This window comes from Lolium rigidum, chromosome 2, assembly GCF_022539505.1.
Source record: "Lolium rigidum isolate FL_2022 chromosome 2, APGP_CSIRO_Lrig_0.1, whole genome shotgun sequence".
NCBI lineage: Eukaryota > Viridiplantae > Streptophyta > Magnoliopsida > Poales > Poaceae > Lolium > Lolium rigidum.
Genome location: NC_061509.1, coordinates 189,002,939 through 189,012,884, shown reverse-complemented (window position 1 = coordinate 189,012,884; position 9,946 = coordinate 189,002,939). Strand labels below are relative to the sequence as shown.

The following is a 9,946-nucleotide window of genomic DNA, read 5'->3' as shown; positions in this document are numbered from 1 at the left end:
ATGGAGGCGGCGCCAACGGCTCCGTACGGGCGTTTGGACGACGGCGCCTTCGATTTCCTCGGCGGCGCCCGCACCTTGCCGGTGGCCTGCGCGGCAGCCAGCTGCGCGGCGGCGGCGGCTGTGTGCACCGTCGCGCGCGGCGGGACGAAGAGCGCACTAGCAGCGACGGTTGTGTTGCCGGCGTCGGCGCCACCGCTAGGGTTTGGCGCTTGGGGCGGTTGCGCGACGGAGGCGGGCGCGACGGAGGCGGCGGCGGCCGGTGGAACGGAGTAGGGAGGTGTTGGTAGGGTGCCGGAGGTCGCGTCCATTGCCGGGATTGCGCCGGCGGTCGCGCGGAGGCGAGGGATTGGGCGGTGGCGCGGGGAGGGGGGGAGTTTCAGCGTGGGGTTTCTTCGCGAGTACGGCGAGCGATTACGCGCGCTGTAGCCGGCCCAAAGTTTAGCGCTTAGGATGCGACCTGCGCCAAAAAAAATTAAAGCGTCGCGCAGTTTGCAGCACCTGCTGGAGGAAAGATTTCGCCTCCGCGCGCTATAAATCGGCGGTTAATATAGCGCGCGATCTATATAGCGCGGCTGTTGGAATGCTCTTATGCTGGCCAACGGGCATTTCGAGCCCTTGCAAGCTCCGTTTCAAGAAAAATGTGTTTCTGGCATCATGTGTGGACGGGCTAATAGTTCATGCATCGTGCTACAGTCAGCATTTTCAGCTTGGACCACCACAGGGCTGGATCGTGCAGGAAAAATAGCCTCCCAAAATCTCGACATTGACTTCGACGGCCGCGGATGATCCACTCACTGACTCACTGCACGCACCCCGGGGAATGGCACATGCCCGGATCAGAATAGATGGCCGAAAGGCAACTGTGCACAATTATACAACACTGTCAATGCGTAGTATATTAACCACCATACTAGCTACCACTAGTAGACACTAGTGTAGCAGCTCACGGAGTTAGGGCATCTCCAACCGGGAGACCCAAACGGACGCGTTTGGACGTCCATTTTTTGCTGTTTGGGTCGTCCCCCGGACAAGCGGATAGCCCGAACGTCCGCGCCTCGTTTTTATTCCCCAACGCTGTTGCGACCCAAATTATTATTTCTCTCTTCTTCCCTAGTAGTACTACTACTAGTTGTCAAGGTGTGCCTCGACCGACGCCGGGATGGCGCCCACGCCGCGCCTGGACGGAGGCCGACCCCATGGTCGAGCGGAGGGGCGCGGGACGGAGCAGCGCCGACCGGCCTCGCTCGCGGCCACCGCACTCCTCGCGGCGCCCGTGCCGGCGGCACTCGCGCGGCCGACGCCTCGCGGCGCGGTGTCCGTGCTCGCGGCCGACGGCGAAGCCGCGCGAGCTAGGCCGGCGACGGCACCGGCGCGGCACGGCCAAGGCGAGGCTCGGTCGAGGCGAGGCCGGCGAGGCGCGGACTCGGCCCGGCGCGGTCGAGGCGAGGCCGGCGGACGGCACGGCGCGGGCGAGGCCGGCGAGGCGCGGGCGAGGCGAGGCCGGCGACGGCACGGCGCGGCGCGGCGTGGACGAGGCCGGCGAGGCGAGGTCGAGGCGAGGGTCGGCGACGGCGTGCCCCGCTCCCCTCCCCCACGGGCGCGGCCGGCGACGGCGAGCCCATGCCCCGCTCCCTCCCGCGGGCGCGGCCGGCGACGGCGTGCCCCGCTCCCTCCCCCGCGGGCGCGGCCGGCGACGGCGAGCCCGTGCCCCGCTCCCTCCCCGCGGGCGCGGCGTCCAGGCGCAGCCGCAGCCTTGGGCCTCGGGACGGACGGGGCGGCGTCGAGGCGCGGCACGGGGGCGGCGTGGAGGCCAGCGACGGGGCGACACGGACGGGCGGCGCCGAGGCGCGGCCAGCCCCATGCCCGCCGCGGCCGGCGCCCGCGGTGGCGCGACCGGCCCCCGGCCCCGCGCGGCGTTGGCGAGGCGAGGCGCGGCCAGCCCCGTGCCCGCGCGGCCGGCGCCCGCGGCGGCGTGGCGTGGCCGGCGCCCGCGGCGGCGTGGCGTGGCGCGGCCGGCCCTGGCCCCGCGCGGCGTTGGCGGGGCGAGGCGGCGACCAGTCGAGGGCGGCCAGGACGGCGTGGCGGGCGGCTCGGCCATGGCAGGCTCGTCGGCATCCAGTCCGGCGGCACGACGACCATTTCGGCTCCGGCGACTTCCAGCGGGATTAAAAAAAAAGGAGGAGGCGGCGTTGAGGATCTCCAGGCGAGGACGACGGCGAAGCCTGGCCGAGCTAGCTCAACTCCGGTGGGCAGCCATGGATATTTCCATGGCAAAAAGCAAATAGAGAAGGCAGAGGAGAGAGAAGTTGTTGGAGCCTTTTTTTGTCACTGACAAGTGGGCCATGAACGGACATGCGCGGATGACCAGAGACGTCCGCACGCGTCCGGCTCGCCCCAAATTGCTCCCAAATTTGATCCGGCTTTGGGTCATGCCGGACAGCACAGCAGTCCGTTTTTAATATGGGTCTACCCGTTGGGAGCAGGTTTTACCCAAACGGACCGATTCAATGTCCGTTTTGCGTTTGGGGTGCCCGCGTTGGAGATGCCCTTACAGTTCACATGCCATGGGCAGTATGAAACATGGAAACCTTTCCCGATCCTTCCCTCAGGGCACCTCCAACCTTTTGCGGGCGGACGATCGAAATGTGTCTGTATCTTAGTTCAGCGGCATGACGATCGACCTATCCGCCGAGATGTAAATGCGGTCCACATTTGCATTTCGAATGCATCTGCGTGGATGTTGCACGGTCGTGTCGTGTGATTGCTCGCTTCTCTCATGGACCTAACTGGTATTGGGTATGGAGCCTGTTTCGGTGGTCTTCGCTTGCACATCTTTGCGGCAGCCTTCACCATCAATAGCGTCGCCTCGCCTTCTGCACGCGTACCAATTCTAGAGGGCGGCGGCAGGCCTTCCGTGCCACCATCAATTGCATCGTGTTCCACACGCGCCCAACCTTTAAAAGGCGACCAACATCGTTCATGCCATCGCCCACACCACCGCCATCCTCCACTCCCACAACCACCACTGCGCGCTGCATTACCATGGGGAAGAAGAAGAACAACTTCAAGGCGCCAGACAGCGGCGTGAAGAAGGAGGCGCAGCCGAACAGGGTGCCGGTCGTCGTTGACATGGCGCGGTTGATGCACGAAAACTAGATGCCCTGCCGCAACTAGCGGGATGTACACCTGCCGCCGAGTGCCTGTCCCGTCCGTGCCTGCGCCGACCCCGCCTATGATGTCGACTACAATCGAGGGCTTACCTATCACCGGATCGAGATGGAACCGTGGAGGAAGGCGGGATTCCTCGGCGACCAGGACTACCCGTTCGGTCCACCTTTGCCGCTTGTACGCCCTGTTGTGCCACGTCAAAGACAACATCCGTCCCCTCCTGCGCCTCCCCAGGACGACGCCGCATTCGCCTACTACGACGAGGATGCCAAGGACGACAGCGACGACTTTGTCGACAGCGTCCTGCACGATTGGCATTCTGCCATGGAGGAGGGCCGGGAGTTCCAGCTGCTGGTCATGATGGACAACGATGAGATCGCGAGGCTCGGCATCCTCGTGTCAGAGGTGTCGCACGCACCTCCGCCGCTGCCCTGGTACGCCACCGACTTAATGCCGGCATGCCTCACGGAAGATGAGCCCCTCGAACGGGCGCTGCAGAACTCGGCCCCACACCTGCCACCTTTTTAATCCATGGGTTGCACCAGCTGCTCCACCTCCACCACCGGCGTATGCTCCGCCGGCCACCAACTGGTCGTGGGAAATTCCGGAATTCGTCGTGATCGACGACGAGGACAAGGAGTAGGCTAGGGTAGCAGGCACTACATGGACCTTTTAGTTTTTTCATTTCCTTTATTCCTTATGTAAATTATGTTTTTCTTGACTGAAAATCTTTTAAAAATTTTGTGGTCGGGTCAGCTGAGGCGACGCCTCAACACGCCAATGCAGCGGACGCGATCGGGGCCGAGTGGAGATTTCTCATGCCACGCCCCACCGTGCTGGACTGCTGGCTGCTACTCCATGAAGACAGAGAGAGAAGAAGATGGCCATTAAAGTTGCAAGGTGAGGCAGTCGGTGTGGTCGGTGCCTGGGCTGCCAAGCTCCAAATGGGAACGCCCTCTTTTTCCACAGGCAAATGCAAGCGGCAGCGCTAGCAGCCAAGCCCCACCACGCTAGCATACACGATCGAGCAGAGCCAAAAGGTGAAGGAGCTGACAACATAATGTAAGATAGAGAGAAAATAGAAAGAGAGGTGGGAGAGGAAATTAAGGGGAAAGGGTCACCCCACCATCGCCGGTAGGGGCAAACGTTCCCTCCACTAACACCTACGGATGATGCTGCACCGCAAGAGAATGGAATGATGAACCGACGGATTAATTACAACAAGTTTATATAACACGCCTTAACCACCCGATTAAATAAAGCTATAACAGGCGCCGCGCACTGCACCCTGTAATAATCCCTGTTTCCTCCCCGTCTTCTTCCTCTCCCTCTCTGCTCTACAGGAGGACCGACGGAGCGAGCGCGCCCGCCCGCCATTATTGCGGCCCTTCCACACGCGTGCATGCACGCTGCGGCCATCATCTCCTCACGAGGGCCCTGAGCATCATCATCATTTATACTCTGCCGTGACCGTGAGCACCAGCCGCCACTAGACAAGAACACACAGAGACAGAGCCAAAGCGAGCACCAGAGAGAACCAAGAGGAGAGAGCAGAGAGACAGAGCCAAAGCGAGCAGCAGACAGAGAGAGAGCAGGGCGAGAGTAGAAAGGAGAGAGCAGAGAGGATCGGTCTCTAGCCTCTCGTCGGAGCGAGCCATGGAGCAGTACGAGGTGGTGGAGCAGATCGGCCGGGGCGCCTACGGCACCGCCTACCTCGTCCTCCACAAGCCCGACAAGAAGCGCTACGTCATGAAGAAAATCAGGCTCTCCAAGCAGAACGACAAGTTCCAGCGGACCGCATACCAGGAGGTAAACAATTCTCAGCTCCTCGGCCCCTCCTCAGCCACGAAATTCCGCACCCACTTCAAGAGCAGCAGTCTCCTGAGTTTGCCTCTGAGTTCTGAAGCTCTTTTCGCCTCGCTGTGCTGCGCAGATGTCTCTCATGGCCAGCCTCAGCAACCCCTACATCGTCGAGTACAAGGACGGATGGGTCGACGAGGTACTACCGCTAATACTGTATTCCACACTCCACAACCCCCAATTCCGGGTAGAATTTGGTTGGGATGTTGGTGCTCTCGACCGAGACTGAATTTTCTTGTGTGTGTGTGTGTGGTTGCAATAACAGGGGACCTCCGTCTGCATCGTCACCAGCTACTGCGAAGGAGGCGACATGTAAGCTCTTGCTGCTGCTGTTTCGCTCCTAGCCGCCGACGTTTGTTATTCGATGAGCTTGTTTACTGACTTCGGTTTTGTCACAGGGCGCAGAGGATCAAGAAGGCCAGAGGCGTCCTCTTCTCTGAAGAGGTGAGTAACAACACTGGTGTAACCACATGAAAAATGGCACTAGTGTTTAGTGCCTCGTTACACGCACCTGCAATATTTGTTCAGGGTTCAGAGAATTCACTTACTGCGTGTTTGCTGTGTCATGTGCAGAGGGTGTGCCGGTGGTTCACACAGTTGCTCTTGGCCCTCGACTACCTGCACTGCAACCGGGTGCTCCACCGGGACCTCAAGGTAATACTAATAACACTCTCCAATCTCCATGGATTTATCCGGAGCATCGCCTAACATTTCCCCGTGTCCTGTTGGATTGCAGTGTTCCAACATCCTGTTAACCAAGGATAACAACATACGGCTCAGTAAGATATATCTACGTGCTCAATTTGTACGCATTTATTTCTCAGACGAAATTATCATGAGGTGTGTACTCATTCTCTCTTGGAACAGCTGATTTCGGGTTAGCGAAATTACTCATGGAGGACCTTGCTTCATCGGTACGGCTCAACCCTCTCCCACTGTATTCATGTAAACGTAACTGGCACAACAAATTCAGTCATTCACAATCATACGCCACCTGCATATACTCTTACAAAACTATGAAATGCACAAGCATAACCATGATTCATGTGAAAATTTGATTTCCTTATCATCATTCCACTAATATGTTTTGTATCTTCACTCACATTATTTACGACAGTTGAAAGCAAATAACTGTAAGAACAGAATAAATGTTCCTGAAAATAAGGAACAGCATTTTCAGCATGTTTCAGACAAGTACACAGGCCAAGTAAAATGTATCAACCAATATATCATGGGCAGGCTAGACTCCGATTCTCACTTACCGTATCTTGAAATTTATGTTTTTCAGGTTGTAGGAACCCCAAACTACATGTGCCCAGAAATATTTGCGGACATACCTTACGGTTACAAATCTGATATATGGTCACTTGGTGAGCTCCCTGTACTATTATTTCTTTTCAAGTCACCACTATAGTCTTCTGTGATAATGCTTGACAGAATTAAACAGCTGCTCAAAAATCTTGCTTTGTCTTTTCCTGTCAGGTTGCTGTATGTTTGAGATTTTAGCACACCGCTCTGCGTTCAAAGCAACAGTCAGTGCTTACACAACACAATGCTTTTAATACTCCCTCAATAACAAATATAGCGGCTATTAGTTTTTTGTAAGTCAGACTTTGTAGAGTTTGACTATGTTTATAATAAAAAAATATCAACATATACAATACCAGATAAATATAATATAAAATATATTTTGTGGTGCATCTAATGACATTGATTTGGTATTATGAATGTTGATATTTTTCTCTATAAACTTGGTCAACATTTACAAAGTTTGACTTACGAAAAACTAATATGCACTATGTTTTGACATTGAGGGAGTACACTACTTCAGTTTTGATTTATATGAGTTGGCAACTGATGAAAATACTACTGTATTTTTTATTTGTGAAGGACATGGCAACATTAGTCAACAAAATAAACAGATCTTCAATATCTCCAATGCCCCCAATATACTCATCGTCACTGTGAGTAACTCATTTTAAATGACCGCTCGGTACTGCAAATTGACTTTATTTTTACACAGTTAAGTAATCTTTCACAGGAAGCAGATAGTGAAGAGTATGCTAAGAAAAAATCCAGAGCATAGACCAACTGTAAGTACCAGAAACTTTGTTCAAAAGTTTTAATTGAAGGCGCCGATACATGAATAACATGCAAAGTTAAATGTAAATTTACAGGCTGGAGAGCTATTGAGACACCCATATTTGCTTCCCTATGTGGCTGAATCATCCAACTGCTCCCCAATCTACCTTCCAATAAAGCCCACCAAGAGTAACCTGGGAGACAAGCAGTCAAGAAGGCCAAGTGGCGGCAGAAAGAGTGTCGGAAAAGCCAACGGATCCAACGAAGCATTACAAACAGCAGCAGAGCAAACTATGGACAGATCGGCAAACAACTCAGATCTATCAACTGCTGGTACCCAGGATGCCTGCATTTTGCAAATACCAGTGGATCCTGAAACCGGAAACAGAGAACAGCAACGGACGGACGTTTTATCACTTCAACATACAGAGGAGAACTTGACAGCAACAAGTGATCGACAGATTGATGAGACAATACGTCTTAAAACTATCAGAACCCGCAGTTCAGTAGAGGCTGCCCCAGCTAACAGTGCAAGTCAAGAGCTTAACGAGGCACCGATACCAAAAGAGGAACTGACTATTGGAGTAGTGCAAGAGCAAAGAAAGGATGTGAAGACACCACGGTCTTGTCAAGGAACAAAACCAGGCATGTGTGATGTAGATGCTGGTACAGAAGAATCATCACCAGTGAGCACTCTGAAATTACGAAGTGCAGATAGCACACCTGCCGAGTTTGATCATCTGAACGTTGTGCAGCAGAGAGCTGATGCTCTGGAGTCCCTTCTTGAGATTTGTGCAAAGCTCTTGGAGCAGGAACGGCTAGATGAGCTGGCAGGTATTCTTAAGCCGTTTGGAGAAGGAGCTGTGTCGTCTAGAGAGACAGCAATATGGCTGACGAAAAGTCTGATGACTCCAAAGTTTGGAGGGTCCCCAAAACATGTGTAGTGGAAAGAATTTGACGGTCTTGCGTGCAATTGAGTGCTGCTTGGAGAGGATTCATTATTGTTCTGACTGAGGCTTGAGTTTTATTTACCTTGATGTATAAGGCTTGCATTACCGCGCACATTGTGTGCACTAACTATTCAGTTATCTATTGTACAGTAGGAGCTGCTGATTGTCTGATTCTACAGGCTTTCAAGTAAAAAATAATGGAGATCACTCCAATTTCAGTCCTGCTACTCTATATCAGTATGCTGATATCCTGTCTCTTAAGTCTTAAGATTTGGTTATTGCCAAGCAGGTACGTGTGGGATTCAGCTCACAGCAGTATCATTTTTTTCTTTGTTACTGTATATAAAAGGATAGCTTTAGCCTAATCCAAAATTCGAAGCAAAAGAAAATGCTCCCTTGTTTCGTATGTAGATGACCTTTTGTTTACTGACAGTCTCCAATATGCATATTTGAGCATTAGTTTTGGCATATGTTAGTAGAAAATTATAAAAAATCATCATCAAAATAACTTTCTTTACTGTTTTCACTTATCAATCAAATTATTTTTATAATATAAAATTTAGAAAAGTTTCATTGCACGAGAATTTCTATAATATCATCTCTTTAAGAACAAAGGTAACAAAACCTAGTGTCCTTAGATGTCATAATTGTGTTTCTAAGTAATATCACATCACTCAAAATATAAATCCTCTTTTGGGACAAACCTCTGCTCACCGAATGATCCTGTCTTCCAGACTCCTGACTGGCATGCATGTGTTGCCATATTGGCTATCTGCAGCAGCAACATCGTGATGCAGAACAGCACGGCAGTCAGAAAGGAGCACCGTTCCCTTCGCTGTTCTTCGAAGCGAGGAAGCTAATGACTATCTGCTTGCCGTGCGCTGAAGCAAAGCAAAATCTCTAATCCTCTGCAGGAATCTATCCCTCGTCGCCTCGACCACATGACGCGAGTACCATCGATGTCCTGCTGATGTACCGTGCCCAGGAATTGATCCCTGAACCACCCCCTGAAAAGGAAAGGACTGAAAGTAGCTCGCAGACTGATTCCAGAGGGAAACGGTAGATTATTCGCAGCTAACAGCTGAGGATTGACTGTTGAAGTCACATCTGTGTGGCTCCCTCGCCGGCCCGGGAGTCGCCGCGTCGGTGATGGTTCTTTTGGTCAGACAGTTGGCTATCGACGACAAACCCATTTGGGCATTTGTGCGTACCCGTCAGATCACGATTTTTTTTTCAAGAAACCGCAACAAATGTACACGTGTTTGTATTAAGCTGACAAGAACGCCAAAAAATGTCTACAACACCACACACGCCTTTCGGCTTACAACACACTCCTACCACAACAGTGACAAGCTTCGCTTAGCCCAACCCGAGCCAAAAATGGCGAAGAGGCCGGGCACCGAGCCTCCAAACCGCGTCACAGCCAACGCCGAACAGCACCAAAGCACGACACAACACCGAAGCTGTCCAGACCAACGTACCACTACTCATGCGCCTAGAAGAATCGGCGAGAAGCGAGCCAATGGCAGGGTCTGCCCGGACTCGGGAAGGAGACGACCGGAGGAAGTTAACGATGACGTACATTGCACTCCGAAGACTCACACCTTGAGAAGTAGACTGCACACGACACCACACGGACTACCCACGAGGTCACCATCTCCAAATGCCACAGCGGGGACACCCCTCACAGCCTAGGCAGCGCCTTCAAGAAGGGGGGGGGGGGAGGTCAGGCCCATAACCAAGCCTCCTAGAAGGAAGTGGCACCCACAGGCGTCACCATGGCCAGCAACGGAAGCATCGAGCAAGGTTTTCACCCAGGCAGAGACCTTCCCCCGCCGAAACGAAGACAAGCTGTGAGGATGCAGCTATCACCGCAAGAAGCAACA

The 9,946-nt window shown here is 53.5% G+C and overlaps 2 protein-coding genes across 2 annotated transcripts in view; both read left to right on the top strand.

Moving 5' to 3' along the window:
- Positions 1-4,481: 4,481 nt before the first annotated feature.
- LOC124692733 (serine/threonine-protein kinase Nek6-like) lies at positions 4,482-8,282 on the top strand. The gene is made up of 12 exons (XM_047226161.1): positions 4,482-4,977; positions 5,102-5,167; positions 5,294-5,340; positions 5,427-5,472; positions 5,602-5,682; positions 5,765-5,807; positions 5,896-5,942; positions 6,317-6,398; positions 6,511-6,560; positions 6,919-6,992; positions 7,070-7,121; positions 7,206-8,282. The coding sequence occupies exons 1-12, from the start codon at positions 4,825-4,827 to the stop codon at positions 8,052-8,054; spliced, it is 1,590 nt and encodes a 529-aa protein (XP_047082117.1). The 5' UTR covers positions 4,482-4,824; the 3' UTR covers positions 8,055-8,282.
- Positions 4,761-9,946, top strand: part of LOC124692734 (serine/threonine-protein kinase Nek6-like) — a 10,614-nt gene continuing 5,428 nt past the window's right edge. The window contains exon 1 of the mRNA XM_047226163.1: positions 4,761-4,778. The gene's annotated coding sequence lies outside the window, so the exon portion shown is untranslated. The remainder of the gene's footprint in view (positions 4,779-9,946) is intronic.